Genomic DNA, 20,573 nt, shown 5'->3' with positions numbered 1-20,573 from the left:
CTTCTTTGGATTGATTTCACAGGCCTTTAAACTGAACTTCCTTCTAAGTTACATGTCATACCTGTTAAAAGTCAAATTAATGTTATTGAATGTAGCAGTCTTGGTAGTAAAGTATGCCTAAAACTGTGTGCAGTAAAGCCACTTTTGCAAAATAAAAATTTTAAGCTGTTACTTATTAAAATGTGTGGTGGAAAGCATCGTGTGGAAAGGATTAAATATATTATTACAATACATACATGTAATACTTTTGAATACAATGTATTTGTTTGCATGTACAGAACTTAATTTCTTCTCTGCACATCTTACCTTCATGGATTTTCACATTTATTTTAAATGTTCACATAGATGAAAAGTGTCATACACCTAGCACCAGCAAATGATATGCAGTAAGCAAGTTATAGTTAGTAACTAAATTTCTTATATCCTGCCAGTTGATGTTATCAGAAATAAATGTGTCTGTTAAACCTAGGCATGTACTCTGACATTTGGTCCTTTAAAATTTCAATTTCATAATTTAGATCTCAGTCCCCCTCAGCATATACTGAAGTAACAAACAACAACTACAGGCTGATGCCTTTCAAAGTACTTGTGGCAGATACTAGACTTCAGCTCTCTGTAGAACTGCAGCTACCTAAATTTAAAGATACTTACCCTGCTGGTTTTGATCTTTTCCTGTCAGTTTGATTTTAGTGGTATTCTTTGAGGACTTACTCAGTGATTTCAGTTTTTTAAATATAGGGAGATTAAATGTATTTTCTCTAATAATCTTGGTAGAAAGTATGTGCTCAAAGCAAAGATTGCACTGTTTGAGAATTTTATCAGTTTTTTCAAACTACAAAGACCTGTTGAAGAGAACAACGATGACATATCTAGATGGAAAGCTATTGTATTTACTTTTTTGGATTTCAGTTTTCTTTTATGCTTTTTCTTTTAGTTTAAGTGATGAATGTGACTCATGCGAGATGAATGTACCATTTTAATATTCAAATGTTTTAGCAACAGTGGAAGTACGAAGTAGTCAACAAAAAAAAACATAGGGCAAGGCAAATCTTAATGTTTGGTGACAACAATGGGCAATGTTGAAGTGAGTGGATTTTTAAAAATCAGAATAACAGATGGGCAGCTGGGAAGCGCATCTAAAGGGCACCATCTTAGATGCATTATTAGCAAATAAATAGATGGACAGATGTGAAAACATATTACAGGAAAATAAAATTACCTGAATATACAGATTTACTCCTTTGCTATAGATGGACATAGGTTGACATTGATAACCAGGCAAAATATTATCATGGTTGAAAAAGATTAGAAAAGTCCAGGTAGGAAGTGGTGCTGGATGAACCCCTGGGACACTCAACAGTTTGGATACATATCATCTATGAATGGGAATGTGCCAGTACAGAGAGGAATTAGGGCAAGTTGTTTAAGCATGACCTGAGAAACAAAATTATTAAAATTGTGTATAACACTAAAGCTCTTTCTCATTTTGAGAAAGTGGAGCTGTAGGTTTAAATGCCACTTTTTCAGGATGAAGGTTTTACTCTGGCCAGTAATAGTAAAATAGGAAACCATAATAGTACATATTTTTCATTACAGCAGCTGCTGTAGTCTGTAATGCCCTTTCTTTGGCAGATGCTGACATTTAATTGTGACTTTGGTGCCTAAATAAAGGTAGCGAAAATATCTTCATTCCAAGGTAAAGGTGCCTTTCTCACTAACAGTACTAGCAGATATTCCTGACATGAAAAAGGTCAAGAAATCTTACCATTTTTCTCTCTTAACATCATGCTTAATTTCCTTGCTATATGTGGTGCACCATGAAAAACCCCTGTGTTTCTGGTATCTTATCAGTATCGGGAGGAAGGACAAAGAACTTCTTCCTGGGTCTTGGCATGGTGGTTTTTTTTTTTTTTTTTTTTTTTTTTTTTGTTTTCTTTTTTTTTTTGTCTGCATGCGGAGATCTTTTATTTTTGTTAAGGTAAGAATAAGAAACCATAAAACTTTGGAAGAGGTGATAAATACTGCTACTTTTTTTATTGTCCAGCATTTGAACAGTGTCAATAAATATTAAAATGTTATTAAATGGAAGCAGGAGGACATTCCTATAGATTTCAGCAGGATTGAATATTTATTATTGCATTGATAAATATATTTGGCCCTTTCCTCCTGCTGAAATAGAAATGTTTGCCATCTTGCTCTATTTAAATTTTAAAAAGTACATGAAACTGAGAGTTCTTTGATTTGCCTACTTCATGAGTTGCCTTGCAGCTCTTCCTTTATTTTTTATTTTTCCCATTCCCCTTGCCCCAAGCTCATGCTTTCAAACTTACATTTATTTCTGAATGGAAATTCTGCTTTCCTGTAAACCATTCTAACTTTTACTTAGTGCTTCTTTTCCTTGTCTCTTTATCACAGTAATTGGCTATTTTAGCTGAAGGCATGTCTTGGGGTAAAGTTCAGTTCCTTACATCATCTTCTGGCAGCCTAGCAAATTCTCTTAACCTTTTCCATGTCCTCTTCTGTCTCCTGTTCTGTTTCTGAGCTTCTGGGCAATTTTTTCTGGACTGGCTGCAACTGAACCTTTTTACCCGCCTCTAGGAAACTGCTATTCTTCCTAGTTCTACTAAAAAAGAGGGGTTGAATACATATCATGCCAGTTCTATAAGGCTTTGTCAGTTATAGTGGGAGAGGAGCTTCTTTTGCTTTTCCTAGACATTAAAAAACCCCCAAAACTTGCAAGGTGATTAAACTGAACAGTATTCATGGGCTAGTGCAATGCTTTGCTGCATAGCTGCAGCATCTGTACAGCTTTTTCTTAGCCCTGAAAAATGAAAAGACTGTGTGCTGTTAACTTTTATCTGGATAGGTTCAGTTGTGTGCTTGTGGAGTTTCTTGTAGCAGTGCAGAAAATCAATAAACAACTGATAAGACTTTGCTTCACATTAGTAGCTGTGTTATCAATATTTAGGTGTTTTGTCAGTACTAAATTTCAAGCCAACATCTATAACATCCTCATATTATTAGTGGAAGCATCAACTAGTCTTTCTTTTTGCATATTCAAAAATGTATGTGAAAGTGGGTTTAGAATTGTTGAATGGTTTGGGTTGGAAATGGACCTTGAAGATCATCTAATTCCAATACCTGGGCAGGGACATATTTCACAAGATCAGATTGCTCAAAGCTGTATCCAACCTGAATTTAATGATGGGTCATCCACAATATCCCTGGACAACCTCTTCCAGCATCTCACTACCCTTTTCATCAAGAATTTCTTCCTTAATTCCAACCTACCCTCTTTCAGTTTCAAACCATTGCCCATGTCCTGTCACTACATGTCTTGGTAAAAAGCTTTTCTGATCTTTCTTATAAGTGTCCCTTATATATCCTGAAGGTCTGCAGTAAGGTCTCTCTTAACTTACTCATGTGTGATAATATCAATTCTGTGAAGCCAATTCTTCATTTTACTGGGAAGTCAGGTTGTGAACTAGTGCCGAAATACCTGAATGCTTAATAACTGTCTTTTTGTAGGCAAGTAGAAGGTAACTTTTCATTATTATTTTGGTTTCAATTTCACTACATCACTAATTTTCTTATATTTGATACAATAATCAGAAAAATCTTCAGTCACAAATGCTGGATATTGCTTCCTAGTCTTACTCAATGTTGTGCTAGTCTAGAGATCCTTGAAAACAAAGCTACATTTGCCTTGTTGCTGTCTTTGAAGCCTGAAATGACCTGAGATTTGGCTCAGGCAAAATTTGAGTGGGCTTTGAAAGGAGGTGACGTGACTGCACTCATTTTTTGGGAAACCTCATCTGGTTTTATACAGGCTATTTTAGCCACAAGTTTATGGTTAGGGATTTTTATGTTCATGAGGAAAGTAGCTTCTTCCAGCTGTGGGAGAGTGGAGTTGTTCTATATTTACTTGCTTTAAGCTCAAATTTTATATTGCCAATAAAGCATAGTTGAACAAAGAGCTTTCTTATTGTGAATGCCTGTGCCTTTATTTAAGTTGTCCGTCTTTATTTAATAAAGTTTTAATTACTTAGTAACTAATTAGGTTAGGCATTTTTTACTAGGTACAGCAAATTTTTTTTCTGTTTTCATTTCTTTCAAATTTTGTGTTAGGTTTTACTTTGTGTAACTCTGGTTAGACAAATCTAACCATGAGGGTGTTCATGTGTCCGAAAGTCAAGAGAAATTTAATTACCATACTATTAAAGTTTAAAAATAAAATAAAAATTATAATAGTATCTTTATACTAAGTAAAAAAACCCTTGGTTATACTGGAAAATATTTCAATGTGATGTTTATTTACCAGTCTGTGGTATGACATGCATAATGTCATCAAGCATAATGATGCAGCTTGTGTTCAAATTGTTTCTAGTTGTAATTTCAGTATGGTTGGTGTTGTAACAAAAAAAATCATCTAGGTATCTGCAGTGAGGAGTCTGCAGCAGGAAGTATGCAGCTGTATGAGCAGTCATGGACTGTGGACAGGTTGTTGGGACTTTGCCAGTAAAAATAACATAAAATCTTTTCCTGTTTGTGTATCTGGACTTACTTGCTAAAATAATTTTGCAGCAAATCCAAACGTAACAATAAAACTTTAATGATATACTCTTATGCTTCTTTTTGTGGGAAAAAAAATCTAGAGCTGCTTTCATAAGCATCTTTTACTATGGAAGTATGGTTACCAAAGTGACTTTTGCTTGAATGGGAGGTGACAGTTCATTTGGATACATATGGGTATTTTGTACAGGGAAAAAAAGAGTGAAAGTTGTATTTCTCTCAGTTTAAAACTTTAATTTTCCTAAGAGTGGACTGTTAAATTCTACACTGAATATCTTCTAAATTCCTAAACCCCTTTTACTTTCTGGTGTACTCGCAAGCACTGTATATTGCTCCTCTCTGAATTTCAGTACATTCAGAATGCACTAATATTTGTACTTTGAATGACAATCCATAACTCCTGTTTTGGTGGGATTTTTCTTTGTTTGGTTGGATTTTTTTTCCTTAGTAGAAGATCCCTCTTGCTTGAGGTTACATAGACAATATAGGAAAGTTACCTTCCACATTCCTTACCCCAGCCATGTGCTGGAAGCCCAGTTCTGTTCCACTTTCCCCATTTATTGTGTCCCTTCCTGCCTCCCTGCCTTTGCTAAACCATCTGCGTGCTTTCCTTTGAGTCCCAAAGGCTTAAGAAATATCCTATTTCTTTGACATTAGTTTTGTTTATATTAGTTTGACAAGTGATGGTTGGACTTAGAATTGCTTCTGCAACCTGAAAGTAATTTTTTAAGGATGACATATTTGTCTTTCAGTTTCAAATTCTATTGGCCTCTTAATGTTATGCAGCAGTAATTAAAAACACTGCATTATCTAAAGTTTGTGATTAACACGATGGATTTGGATAAGTCACAGATTTAGTGCTATGTACCTTCCCTACTAAGACAGGGATGAGTACTCATTTTTGTGTTAAAAAACATGCTTTTGCTATTCTTCTACCTCTTTTAGAGGTAGCAGCAAGAGAAATTATCTCATTGAAGCGTGAAATGAATTCTGTGATTCTGTTTGACTGGTTGACATCTGCATCTTCTCCAAGCTGAACAAACCAAGTGACCGCAGCTGCTCTTACAAGGCAAGACTTACAAAGTCTTGTCCTCAAGGCCTTTCACCATCTTGGTCCCCTCCTCTAGACACATTCTAATACCTTGATGTCTCTTATATCGAGGTACTTAAACTAACACACTGTCACATCCCTCAACCAGCTGTTGATGCTGTGCTTGATGCTCTCCAGGAACCTTTTGGCTTCTGGGATATACTCAACTTGCTATTGACCAGGACCCTCAGCTCTTTCCTGGCTGCTCACAAATGCAGCCTCTTCCATGGATAGTCAGAATGCTGATGTTGAAAGAATAGGAAGAAAAATAACTAAGCTTTTAATGTATTTAAGCAACATCTTTATATGTTTCATGCATTTGTGATGGCAGGTGCAATGTTCTGTGTTGCAAGTGTTTACCAAAACGATCAAGTTTTTAATTCTAACTGTTTTCATCCAGTCAGGGTTGATGAAAAAGCACTGAGTCATCCTCAGCCCTGGTTTAGCTTGTTGTGCTTTTGTTTTCACCAGAATCAAGTGTGCAGCTTTTTAGTATGGGCCTAGAAATTGTTTTTGCTTTTTTGTTTTGTTTATGTGTATTTTCTTGGGTTTTTTCTTTTTTTTTTTTTTTTTTCCATCCCCCAAGTAGTCAGGAAACTTGGTGATTTTATCTTGAGGTGATTTTTCTTGATGTCTTGAAATCTGTGATTCAAAAGTGAATTGGACTGTTGAAGGAAGAAGCCCACACAGATGAAACTGAATTGATGGAGCATGAGTACTTTCCACAGTTGTAATCCTAACAAGAAGGGAAACTGAGTCAGTTGATAAGAAGTCCATTATTTTTTGTATGTATGTAGCTAGATGTAAAAGGGCATGGATCCAGAATTCATTTTATTAGATCGGGAGATTTACCTGTAGCTTCTTGCTAGGTATAAATTTTAATTTTTTTGACACTTATAGTGAAATTTATGTCTGATATTTACAGAGGTGTAAGCTTCCTTGTAATTAAGTGTAGGTACAAAAATTGCATTAAAAATCATTGCAAGTATATGTATATCCATATGTCTGATGGGGGCAAAAAGATAGGTGGTTGATTTTTATGTGTATTGAGTCTTACTTTATTTTCTCAACCCACAGACACTGAACAAGAGTGGACAAAAGCTTGCTCAGAATGTGGGTTGTGTTGAACTTTTTCCCCCTCCTGCACAAGACTTTCTTTCCATGAGCTTCATGAACGTCATGAACTTTTCCCATTATTTTGTCTTACTGCTAAATTACAATACACACTTGCAGCAGAGATCAGAATTTTCTTAAAAGTTCTGATTTATGAGTTGATCACCCAGCTGCATTAAGAAGTCTCTTGCATTGCTATCAAGTTCCAGTAGGAAAGATATACTATAATATTAATTTATAAACTATCAAACATATATTTTATCTTTTCCCAGTGACCTTGGTGAAATCACAGAAAACTAATTGAGCATGAAAATAATTTTCAGTCTTCAACCTGTGATCCAATTTAACTGCCTGATAAAGGGAGTCTGTTTTCTTGGTTTGTATTCCACTGCTGAAAATGCCAAAGTATTAATCAAACTTTCATGTGTCATTTAGTCTGTGCTGAATCATACTCTTAAAACATGTCACCTTAGAATTAAACCTTGTCTTGAGAAAACAAGGCTCTACAGTAAAGAAATCTATTGTCAAAGGACATTCAGTGTAAATGTTCTTCAAAGCATCAGCTGCAGTGAAAGGTTTATTTTCTTGTAAGACAAGCTTTACAGCATTTCTTACTTACCAAACACTGCAAATAACGATTTCAGCAATTAAAGGCTTTGTGATAACAGTTCTTTAGAATTGGAAAGACAAAATTGAAGCCTAATGTATCTAGAAGCTAGTGTAAAAAAACTTGTCAAATATTTGATAATTTTCAGTGACAGCAAAAAGTAGTTTTTATTGTGGGGTAAGTTTTCATAAAATAATTCAGCTTATATGTTCTTTGGCCATCTATATACTTTTCCTGAGGAAAATTTGACTGAAGCTTTTTCTTTAATGAACAGAAAACTACTTGACTATTTAGCAACAGAAACTAAAGGAATCTTGATGTTTATAAAGACAAATATAATTTTGCTGCTAAGCAGATAAACCCACTTTTCCATCATAGATTTAAATGGAAAATTTTGACTCATCTCAGTTACTTTTAATGCATGAAATAACATTGGACATCAATCATCTCATGTAAATTTTTCATAGTTTTGATTCATTACATGGAGAGGTTGCTTCTACTTCCTTCTAAGCTTGCTGGCAGCTTCTATGTACCTATAGAGCCTCTCCTGTGTTAATTCTCTTATGAATGTGACTTTTATCACTGAGTAAAAATCTTAAGGATATCAATCTCCACTCATCTCTGTGCTTGGTGCCTGCACTATGCCCTGTTTCCCTCTCCGTTCTGTTTGCAAGGTCTTTGCAGGAGGAATTCTTTCAAGTGCTATATAAACACAAAATGTTGTTCTCACATGGAGACTCTGTGTTACATAATGGAAGTAGCTGACTAATACCTGCAGGTGATTGCCATGATTCCTGGCTTGTGCTTTACCTGTTTGGAGGAGAGTCTGTTTCTTTTTATTCTGAGGACTCCTGACCTAAACTTCAGTTGTTGTGAGTTTGTATTTTCTGTGCCTTCCTCCTTTGTAATATTCAGTTTTCTGGAAAATTGTCTGTCACATACAAGCCAGAATTACTGACAATCCAAATATGCCTGCAGGGTCAAAGTTCTCAGCTTTGTTTCTTCAAATATTTGTTTCTCAGATTAATATTTTAAGACTAATAAGTGATGAAAAGCAGAATGTATTTAAAAATACTTTTTTCCTAAAATGATGCCTCATATAATAAATGGCTAAAATTTCCCCAAAATCAGAAATATGTGTGTGTATACAAGAGTACAATTAATTACCTGTAAATGAGGTAACACTTGTGCAGCTTTTTGAGTCTGTCTGTCTGTCACTGAAGTAATGTATCTGACACTGGATACTCTTTCTTTAGAGGAGAAAATGTTACACATGAGAAGGTCATGTTTGATACCTGTGTTTTGAAGTACACACAAATTCACTAGTTCAAGGCCATTGAGGCATGCAGTTCCATATTTGACACTTCAAAGGGGCTTTGATAACTTCTAGAGGTTAGTTAAATAACAGAGCATTTAATGTCTTACTAAATGGTTTGAATCCTGGATGGGACATCTAGGTCCTATTTTAATGGAAGTAGCAAAAGTGGTTCAGAAGAAACCAAAGAGGTTTGTAGTCTCTGTGGAAGGGCTGGAGAGCAGCAGAATATTATGATGATTCACCCTGAAGTTTGTCTGGATTCATGCAAACCAAGTGTCAAAGCAAAGCTTACAGAGACATATTGTGTTCAAAAAATATGAACAGTTTGCAAATCAGGTGCGCTTGAATATGGTTATCCATGCTAATATCTATGTATAAACATACAATCTAACAAGAATATGGATTTTTCAGGGGTGTTTTGTTTTAACTTCACTCTAGCATTTTTAAAGGCAATTATGATATTCCCAAGTGTTTTTGATCACATCAAAATGATCATTGCATACTAAGGAAGGTTTCAGTGAAGGAGAGTATGTCCTTTTGTTGTAAAATCAGGAAAAAAGTATCGAATTCAAACAACTTTACTGAAAGTGAATTTTTGCAGATTCCAAATTAAACTTTTATAATGTCAGAGGAAGTTTCTACATGAAGTTGCTCTTGGAAAATTTTATTATATTTTTCCCTTTAACTTAACCATCACATACTCTCAAATTTTCTTTAACAGCTGGAAAGGAAAGCAAGACTGATTCCTTCAGAGAACCATTCAGATCACAGGCCAGGCATTTGAAAATGCCTTTGGAGGCTTTCTCTTCTAGATAAGTAGTCTCTTTGAGGCTGATAATTCTTTTTTAATGAGAGGTGTTCTGTTATTCTAAACAAGTATGATGTTGCAGAAATAGTTTTTTGTATGAAGGAAGTTTTGATGTTCTGATAGGTTCCAGTTACTGAGTCTGGCTGTGGTAAATATTCAGGTGCTGTGCATCTCAGATTAAATTCAAAACATAAAAAACATAAACTAGTTGCTACACTGCCCATCATGTGAAAAGATAGAGTTAAAAAAAGGAATAGGGGAAAATTGTGTTGCTATCTCTAGTTCTTTATGAGTGGCTATATATCAGGTACCACACCATGCAACAAGGTCAATAACAGCTGAAATACAATTCCGTTTAAGCAAAAAGAAGGGGGTGTGGTTGAGAGAAAGATGGTTTATGTTTGCCTTTTCACCAGATGAAAACTAAAGCTGAAGTACTGTGAACTACATATTAGATGCTCAAAGGGTTTCAGAAGTATTCTGTTCGTGGTCTAATTTTTGTCCCTTTGAAAAAACAAGTTTGTAGTTCTAGTGCACAGAACTATGTTGGTTTACCTGAACCCATGGGAAAGGATTTATTCTAATTTTAATTAGGATATACTACTACTTAATTTTTTGGTTTTGTTTTCAGCTAGTTATTGAGAATGTGTTTTGTAGCATTTCTTAATTATTCTATGTGTATACAGACATAGAATAAACAGTCTGCCTCCTTCTCTCCTTCCCTCTATTGTAACACATTTTTAATAGTTTTCATGGGTTAAAATTACTCTTAATCTCAGGCATTTTTAGGGAAATGGTTGTTCTTGGACACACAGCAGGCAGAGATGGGTAAGAGTATGCACAGCAGGTTTCTTTTCACATTACTTGAAAAGTAATACTTTACATACTTTTACATTACTTGTTTCTTTTCACATTACTTGAAAGGGTGGGTTTTGGGATCTTTAATTTATTTTTTGTTTTAATTACCAGTGATTAAGTTATTAGTGATGATTGATAATAAATTACTGATGATTGACTTATGGCCTCCCTGATATACTCTCTGAATTATGCACAGTATAGCTCCATAGTGCAGAGCTCACAGTGTTCCTGTAAGTCTGTACTCCAGCTGTCACTTAACTTTGCTTACCACAGAAGTTCACTTAGAGTTTTTCAAAGGCAAATTAAAAAATTTAGAAAGCATTTCTAAATTGAGTGCATGAGTTGTCTGATGGTTTCTTACCAGGAGCTTAGATAATTTTGGTAGTGCTGGGTAAGAGAGTCAAAATAATAGAAACTTAGAATTTGTGACTTCTTTCAAAGTAATCTGGGCTCCGTAACTTCTTCTTGTGGCTCACTTTGTCTAGCTTTTTGAGACATTTTAAGAGACAGATTCTTTCTCCCAGTTGTATTCATCTGGTGGAAGTTTCTCCACAGTCATGCACAAGGTGAGAGGACTGTACCCAATTTCATATGACCTACAAGGACTGTTCTTTGTGTGTCTTGTGTGTTCTTCAGTGTCTTGTGGCAGAATGGCTGAGGCTGGAAAACATTTCTAGAAGTTTTCTAATTCAATCACAGTGAACAAAGCACAGTCAGCTACAGTAGAATGGCCAAAGCCCTTTTCACTTGGGTTTTGAATATCTCCAAGGATGGAGATGACATCTGGACATCTGTTCCAATGAAAAAGGGTTTTTTTTTCCTTTGTTTCTTTCCTTATGTACTTCAGTGAACTCTGACTTTTAAGTTTGTTTTTTCTCTATAAGAAGTTGCTTTTGTTTTCAGTACTAATTAAAATCTGGCATAATTTAAAAAAAATCAAAATGAGAACCCAAACAGGCCTGTCTCATATTTTCTTTTTCTGCTATGAAAGCATAAATAGGCCAGTCCTTCACCTGCTGTGGTATCAGCTACTGCCTGGTTGTACTTGATACAGGCTAAATCTTGTACATCAGCTCTACTTTGGGAAGGCACATCTGGATGTGCACTCTTTTTAATTCAGACAAGGGGCTGGCATGAAAGAGGAAGACAGAACAACTTAAGCTACAGCAGAAGTATTTCTGCAGTATTTTTGTGGTGAACTAGTTCCAAATCCTGATTGAGGCTGAAAGAAAAAATGGTTATTTGGCTTTTTTTTAAGCTATATTGTATTTCTAACTGATTTCACTGGGAAACAGCAGAAGCTTGTGCCAATTTGTTGTAATTGGCATAGCAGAAGTCCAGCCAGCAGCTTAGCAGCACATTATTTAATCCCATTGATTGAGGCCTTGGATCTTTTTTGGTGGAAGACATCATCTTGTCTTGATTTTTAGAAAACTTGTTTGCTTCATCTCTGTAGTAGGCAGTGAATGTAAAAATGCTGAAATAGCTGTATGGCTTTATTGCTTGCTTTAAAGAGTTTCAGGAAGGAAGATTTGTTTTACTGGACAGAAGTCTGAGCCTCTCACAACTTTGTGAGCCATGTGCTCACAGCATGCGTGAAGTCTAACACTGCTTAATATTGCATATAAGTAATTGCTAAAATGTAGTGATATGGCTTATTGGTTAAAATAAATATTTGCATGTTAGAAGTATAGCTGAGAATTCTTTACATATTCTGTAAGATGTACTTTTCTGTTAGGCACATCAAAAATTACTTTGCTGGGGAAATACAAAGAATATGAATTTTCAGTACTTGCTGCTGGAGTGGTTCTTTAATACATTACCTTTAAAGGTATGTACTGCAAAATTGTTACAGACCTCAAAAAGTCTTTAAGTAGATAACTAATTAAGAGTAAGACGCCTGAATAACTTATGGTAAAACACTTAATTCTGCACTGAGCTCTGGATTCTGAAGCCTTTGCTGTGAAACCACTAAATTCCCACTGAAAGCAGTTATATACCCCAATGTCTATTGGACTAGGCTTTGGTCTTTTTACTGCAAGTAAATCTGCGCTGTATTTGCATATAAAGGGCACTGTGTTTTGCTTTAGCTTCAACTTATTGTGCATTTTTAAACCAATTATAAAAGACATTTGCTTTTTGAACTGATGTCTTTAAGTGCTTTGTATTGGACTTCATACCGTTCCTTAACACCTTACCACCTTTTCCATATGCCAGCTTACTTCCTAATCAAATTTAGAAGTTTGATACAAGGTTAGAAGGGCTTGATTTGGCATTCTGGGTTTGGCTTACATGGGTGCAAATCACTTCAGTAAAAGTTCATTGTGATTTCTCTTCTAGTCATTATGTTGTAATGGATTTATTATTTTTTCTAAGATGTCTTAATGTGATTTTCATTAGGTACTGTATGAATACCTATTCAACATTTTTCTTTTGAAAAAAAGAAAGATGCATTCTTTTTTTTTAAGCATCATGCTGTTCATATTCTAGAGAGAACAACTATTTTATTTTTTGTTTTACATTTTGTTTTTAAGCTTTCATATTTCTTTTAATTGAGCTTTTTGCTGAACTGTTCATTGGACAACAGAATTTGTACTAATTTTCAGAGCTGTTTTACGTGTTTGGTTTTTAACATGCGAACTGTTAAGTGTGAGAAGTGAATATTTCTTTCTTCTGACACTTGAGCACTTGTGACACTTAATGGCCTCCAGCATTTTAATCTCAATTCCAAACAACAATTTTGTTTCTAAGTAACTGAAAGCTATTTTGAAGCAAAATATGCAGCACAGAAACAACTAGGTGTATTATTAAGGGTACTGACCTGTCTTGTTCAGAATTTAATGAAGTGTATAATTCTATATTTTTATCCACAAAATCTTTCATAATGGTTTTCTATACCTCTTTGCAAATAGAGGTATTTTAGGTAAAAAAATCCTCCTGGAAAAGAAAGATCTGGAAGTTACCTCCAGGATGTAGTTGAGAAAACTGTGGATTCATTTCAGAAGTTCTCATGAAAAATTCATCTTGGGCACAGGGAAAATAGATGTAGAAATATATTTTTCATCTGAATTCTGTTAATTTGTATTCATTGCATCCTATCTCAGAAACTCAATTCCCAGAAGAATTTTGAAGTATAGACACAAGATAGAAAAAATGTAGTCAGTGAATATAGTTTTGGGACAACATAGTGAGAGATGAGAGTTTAAAGGGATAGTGTCAACTTGTAATGCTTATTTATGTTAGAAAATACTGTACATACAATGAAGTAATGAGAAACATAAGGATTGTGGTGGCTGGTGGGCATGAAAACCTACATTCCATCTTGCACTCTTTTGTAGCAATATCAAAGGTGCATCAGTCATTGAAGCCGATATGAATATGAACTGTTGAATTTCCTTTGAAGAAAAAGGGGAAGGTTTATGGTTCCTGGATGAGCGAATGCAAGTTGCTAATGTGTAGCATCACCTCTAGTGATATACATGAAGGTAGAAATTAATTTGCTGTAGACTAAAATGCCAGGTTGATAATGAGTAAAGGATGAATTATCATTCAGTGAAAATGTAGCTAAAAAAACCCCAAACCCCTTAGAATGCTAGTGTTGAAATGTTAAATTGTAGTGCCTTAGGAAGTGCATTTAGTCTATCCTAAATCCTGGAGCCCCTTTCTGTACCTTAGCTTAGTATCTTCAGGATCTGACTGATCAAGGATTGTGTGCTGTTTTTTGGGGGTGGAGATGGAAAACAAATTCATCTCCCAGTGAACAAAGCACCCCTCATGAGATTTTAATGCACAATGGCCTGTGCTGTGGTTTTTTAATTTTCGGGGCTAACATTAAAAAATGTAGCACTGTAGTTCATGGTGTCTAATTTGCACTATGACATTCCTTCAGAAAACGAAAATAAATGAAAAAATTATCAGCTTATCTGTAGAAGTGTATTTGAATGAGAGAGTCTGTGTTGTGAATATAATTCTTTACATAGTGATGTGGAAATATTCGTGTTCTCGATGGGAGCTTTGACAATGTGAGCCTTGTATCATATTTACCAGGAGTTGTTAAAACTGAACCTGAACAACAACATTCAGCCTAGTGAAAGATTTGCGTTTACATGAAATATATGGAAATAGAGTATCAGGAAGGATGCCAACTGCCACTTCATTAAATATAAGACTGCCAGTACAGTTGAATTTACTAAATTCCTTAACAGAAATCTTTTTATGGGAATCCCAGCAGAACACTTTCTTATACTGGAATTATTCTCACTAGGTTTAACTGCATTGAATATTCAATGCTGATGCTGTCTTTGGTGATCTTTAAAAGGAAAAATCATGGAATAACAAGAGTGTCTCCAGACCAGTGGAGGAGGTACCTAGTCCACACACCTCTTCTAGGCTAAGTCAGCTACAGCAAGTTGCCCAAGACTGTATACACTTTCCAAGGGTGGAAACTCAAAAAGCTTACTGGGAAGCCTAATTCTTAGGCCTCAATAACAGGGGGAAAGTACCTTCTAATGTTTAAATGGAATTGCCCATATTTTAGTTTGTGCACATTGCCTCTTCTGTCTCTGGGGATCACTGAGAACAGTCAGAACAGTCTTGGGATCTCTTCTTTACTGCTTTTTACCTAGCTACTCTGCAATAAGGTAGCTAGCTCCTTTTCCTCTGATCTTGGGGCTTTTTCTGTTTCTCACTTTTCTCCCTGCCACCCACCCCAGACTTGGCACACACATTCAGTAGATCCATTTCTCTAGCCCATTGAAGTCCCTCTGAATGACAGCAGAACCATCTGCTCTGTCAACCACTCCTTCCAGGTCAGAATTGTCTGTGGAATTGCTGAGGTTATGCTCTGTACCATGAGCCAGGTCCTTAATGAAAAGCAGTACTGGCGCCAGTGTTGACCCCTGGGGGCTCCATTGAAGGGACTGGCCTCCAGCTGGATTTTGGCCTGCAGATCACAACCCTTAGAGCTGGGCAGCACATGCTGTTTTCAGCCACCTGGCTGTCCACTTTCCTGTGTTTCACAGTTCATGAGGGTCTTCTGAGGAACAGTGCTGAAAGCTTTTCTTTATTCAAGATAAACAGTATTCTCAGCTCTCCCCCCATCTATTTTCTAACTATTTAATTGACAAAAACTATCATGTGGGCCAAGCATGATTTTCCTGCATAAATAAAGGCTGCCTATTTCCCACCACCTTCCTGTCCTTCACATGCTTGTAAATTGTTTCCAGGATTATTTGTCCAATCGCCTTCCAAAACATTGAGTTGAAGTTGACTGGCCTTTGGTTCTCTGTAGTCTCCTTGCCCTTCCTGAAGGCAGGAGAGATGTTTGCTTTCCTTCAATCTATTTGAACCTCCCTTGATAGTCATGACCTTTCAAAGCTTTTCTGGGAGTGGCTTTGCAGTGATGCTGTCCAGGTCCCTCAGGACTTGTGGGAGCATCCACCCCCTCAGGTCACATGAACTTGTGTGGCCAGCTTGTTTAAATCTTCCCTAACCTGATTCTTCTCCAAGGGTAAGTGTTCCTTGCTCCAGAAGAGCAGGGAGGAGCTAGGAAGCAGCTTGTTTCTACAGTTTCAGACAGCTGGTATCCATAACCCAGTACAGGGATGCTGGGATCACTGTTTTGGGTACAGGTTGTCACTCAAATGGAATATTTGCACTGACAGGAGCATGCCAGTCATATCTACTGATTTCTCTGTCTCACACAACTATTCCCAATTATCAGAAATTATCTTATTGGGGGGAAAAAAAAAAGTGAAGTGTGTTTTTGTGGGGAGAAAGCTTACCCATTTGAGAGTGCAGTTGGAACTGACCATGTGTTCTCTGCTCTCATATGAGCTTCAAATGTTTACTCAGATGGGAGGTCTAAGTGAAGCAAACTCACACAAAATTATAGGTTCAGTTATGGGGATTATAAGTGAATTTCAAATATTAGAATATTGTCAAATCATATTCCCAGAATTTTCCTAATGCCCAAAAATATTATGTTTACCTTTGGTGTATGCTGAAAATGCACTCAAGTAAAGCCCACAGTCATGCATCAATATTCATTTTCTATTTTCTGAGAGAAACCACATGGTCCCAACTGAGTCTGGATACTGAATGAATGGATGTTGGATTCACTGGAAAATATTTTTTCATTATCTGTGTAGCTGCTAAGATAATAATGAGATCAATGAAATTAACTAGAATCTTAGAACTTCTGAATTGTGTATTGGTTATACTTTTATTGATAAAAATTGCAGCTATATGCCTGCTGCAGTGGATCCTTACTTATCCAAGGTAAGGATCTGCCCAAATGCACCTTTTGGATAGGGCTTAATGGTAGAATCTGTTCAGTTTTATAGTGGTTCCATGTGATATTTGATGAATTTTGCTGCATGAGGCAAGGAAGGGAAAGTAGGTTTTTCATGAAGTGTAATGAATTTTGGTTTTATAGGTGCTGTCTGCTAGAGTGCTGATTGTGTCCAAATATCATGCCTATTTGAGCAGTGTATGTCCAGCTCGCTTTAGGGGGCAAAAAAGCAGAAGTTACTTATCTAAATGTATGTGATTTTCCTTTCTTGAATGATAATGATGCTAAACTTAAATGATTATACTTGGTTAAAATGTAATTTACTATCTCGAATTTGGCTGAGCTCAGCTTGAAACTAAATGTGCAGTTGGTAGTTTAAAAAAAGTGACAAAAGCTGCTAAAATATTCAGCACTAAGAATATCTTTGACTGCTTAGATACTTCAGGAGCAGTGGCTGAATAGGATAGTCACAGTCGTAAGGCACTACAACCTTCTCTCTCATTATGCTGTTTATATCATGCTTGAATGAAAATATATTTTAGTTCCCTGAAAGCTTCTCTATAGCTTTAAACTTTCAGCAGATGGGAGTATTAGAGGAACATATTTGCCTCTGCTTCTGTATTGAACTGAGAATACCACAGGACTGTGAAAAGATTTCAGCCAAATTGCAGAACCTTCCTTGCCCTACTCTTGAGCAGCCCATGCCATTAGCAGCTCTCTTTGTGGTGTCAGAGATGTCATTAGCTTGTCATGGGAGATCCCTTCAGCTGTGCTAATTATTTCAACAAGTTCTATTCATGAGCTGTTCAAACACTGGAGCTTTTGGAAGTAGTAGCTATTCCTGAAAGACTTTTGAATGCAGATCAGTTTCTGCACATTCATGTTTTGATGCTGACTGCAGTAAAACTGAGAATTGGCTACTTCTTATACGCAAGGATGTAACCCAGATATTTGTAGAAGGACACAATTAATCCTTTACTTTTTAGTGCTCCTATGTGCCCGTAGATGGGCTGTAATGCAAATTTCTAGTTAAGATCTGAAGCTTTAAGATTTCTGAATTTTAGTCTTGTTTTCAATGGTCATCAGTGCTTGAATTTGCAGCAAAAAAGTACACTATAGAAAGAACCTTTGGGGTGAGAAATTGAAATATTCTTCTGTTTAAGTGTGTTTGATATAATTGTATTCTCTTAAAAATATTCTGTTGTCAACAAATAGTCAAAGGTGTTTTTTTCTTATTTTTCTCAGATTCACCCCACTTCCAGAAGAATCTCAAAATCTGGACAACTTCTGCCACAGTTTGCTTTACACTTTAACAAGATACCATTCCATTAAGAACAATGAGCTCCACAACACCAGGTCAGTTTGTTTATATTTATATCTCACTCCTGCATAAAACTGTGCCTTCTTAGGAAATAATCCTTTGTTGTTGATGAAATGAGTTTGGCAAATGACTGATATGCAATACTTGTTATGGAACAGGACAATGGCTGTATAGGCAGAAAAGGCAATTTTAGGGGTACCTTATCACCGCTGGATTTTAAAGCCAGGATAATACTACCGTACATTTAAAATATTTTTTGTGTTTTTCTTAAGAAAATGATTAATCATGATCTGACATGAATAGGCATTTTGTAATATTTTAGTTCTTAATATGTGTAATTGGACATTAATTTATTTTCTGCCTTTGCACAGATCCTTCTTTTAAAGAACGACTTTAAATGGTATCCTGTTATTTTTCTTTTTAGCTCCAAAGTCATCTTTGCCCATAACAGGCATTCTTTGCTGAGCTTCCTCCTTTAAATATGTGTAATTAACAATGGTCTCTGAACCTACTTTATCCAGTGCCTGCAAAATGAGTCACTGAACTGCAGGTTCACTTGATAGAAAACGAACTATCAGTAGCTGTTTAAACTTCCAAGAAAACAGAATGCTGCATATGGAACATGCCTTGACTTCAGCTCTTTTGAGGAGTGAGAGTCCCCAATTCAAATCTCTGCAGCGTCCCATATGGTTCACACTTTGTTCACCCACACTTGAAGTATCTATTCCTAGTACTGTTGGTAAAATAACCCTTTACAGGTGGCTTGTTTTATGACTGCTTTGGTTTTGAGCGAACAGCCTATAAAAGCATCAGGGAAAACACTGTAATACTTTGTGAGCTGTATTTATCCGTATGTACCCTATTGCACGGGAATTTAATTCAGTGAGCATTTTTTGAGACTTGTTGATTGTAGTATTAAAAACTGGCAATAGCTTTTATATCAAATGGAGTCAAACATAGCTCAGTTTCACACTTGGCCTCTTTCTCTTACAGTGCAATTTGGTGCATGCAGTGAATTATCCATACAGAGCACAACAGGGCATTCAGCAGAAAAGCACATCTTTATCTTATCACAGTGGTGCTTAATAGGAAATAATCTTGTACTTCCCTAAACATACAGTTCAAATGCCAAGATACTCCAGCCGATTTGGTATCCTTCTAATGTTTCTTTTGTGTTAAGTGCAGGCTGTGGAAAGAGCCAAAAATTAAATCAGCGCTCCCAAAAAGAAAGTAAATTTTCCACTACTCTTATTGGTATGAAGAAAAATATAGCTAATGTGAATGCATATTTGTCTGTTCCTGTAGGCTGCATCTAATGCAAGGAAGGAGAAACATTCAGTATAATCAGATTACTTGTAAAGGTATTTAGATACTTCAGGAACATCACTTTTGGTAGAAGTTAGGTGCCTAAATATCTTCAAATCTACTCCTTAGTGTTCCCCATCGTTAGAGTTTGCCTCTGAAAACTGAGTTGCTTCACCAACCATTTCAATATACCTCTGTGGCATGTACAGAAATGCAGTATTCAAAGGTAGTGTCGGCCTTGGGATCCTCATTTTTCTTTCCTTCAGTGGAACAGCAGTGAGGAAGGATTTATTTTTACTTTAGTCTTACATCCCGCTTAAAGTTACTGCCATGAACTGGAGGAGGATGGGTGTCTCCATGTGGCATCTCTTCTGTCCCCCAGCTAAGTGAGGCTGAGATATGTTTTGTGCAGTGCTATGTCGCCTTTTGGAAGTCACTGAAATTTCTAGTTCCAGTGCAGTCCCAGTCCCAGTGCAGACTGGTAGGGAATACAGTGGTAGGAGAAGCTTGCCATTTCTCTGAGCAGTTAACATTTGACTGGAATTTCTTAGAAGATAAACATTGCTAAATTTTCTTATTGCATCCCTAGTAACTGAGTTCCCCTTTTCCAGTCCTCTTCAATTGTGCATATTTTTTCATACATGGCCAATGTCTTTATCCCATTGCAGTTGTTATTGCTACTTTTCCTTTCTCATGGAGTTTGTTTTTTATGAAGGTTAATCTTATGTGATGAAGAGATGGAAGGGCAGTTGCATTGAACTTTAAAGGTCCCTTCCAACCAAAAGTATTTTATGATTCTGTGATTCCTATGATTCAGCTTGCAACTTAGGTCTAAAATATGTATCAGGTTGTAATTGTTTCACCTCTAAGATGCTCCAGTTGCAAGTGTCCCTAGTATTACACAAGAAAAACTAATGAATTGCCCACGACTAGCTTCTTCCTGTGATGGTGAGCCTGTGGTAGGCAGCTCATGTATTTATGGCTTGTAATTTAAATGGCAAAAGTCTGAGTGTTCAGTAGTGTTAGAGTTGGGGCATTTGTGCTTTTTCTTTTTCAATCCTGATAGTCTTGAATTTCTTCAGGGAATAGGTTGCTATATTATGTTACATCCAGTGGTTAGGGCAGTTTGAAATAATTTTTAAGCAGGACACTTTAGGCACATACAGCATAGAGACAGTATTTATAACCCTTTTTTTCTGTGGTGTAACACCAGGATGCTATGTCATTTGAATACCAATCTATGTGTCTTTTACACAAGACCTGTGAAAATCTTCCTAATATATGGTAAA

The 20,573-nt window shown here is 36.2% G+C and overlaps 1 protein-coding gene across 12 annotated transcripts in view; it reads left to right on the top strand.

Annotated features, from left to right (window-relative positions):
• HDAC9 (histone deacetylase 9) overlaps positions 1 to 20,573 on the top strand; it is a 460,804-nt gene that overhangs the window by 18,143 nt on the left and 422,088 nt on the right. For all 12 annotated transcript variants that reach the window (XM_068209506.1, XM_068209496.1, XM_068209568.1 and 9 more), the window contains one exon: positions 17,904 to 18,014. In XM_068209506.1, coding sequence (XP_068065607.1) covers positions 17,996 to 18,014 — 19 coding nt within the window. In that variant the 5' untranslated portion in view covers positions 17,904 to 17,995. Of the gene's footprint in view, positions 1 to 17,903; positions 18,015 to 20,573 lie in introns of those variants that run through there.

The sequence above is a fragment of the Anomalospiza imberbis genome, chromosome 1 (assembly GCF_031753505.1).
Source record: "Anomalospiza imberbis isolate Cuckoo-Finch-1a 21T00152 chromosome 1, ASM3175350v1, whole genome shotgun sequence".
Lineage (NCBI taxonomy): Eukaryota > Metazoa > Chordata > Aves > Passeriformes > Viduidae > Anomalospiza > Anomalospiza imberbis.
The sequence above is the reverse complement of the archived record's forward strand: the minus strand, read 5'-3'. Positions and strand labels throughout refer to the sequence as shown.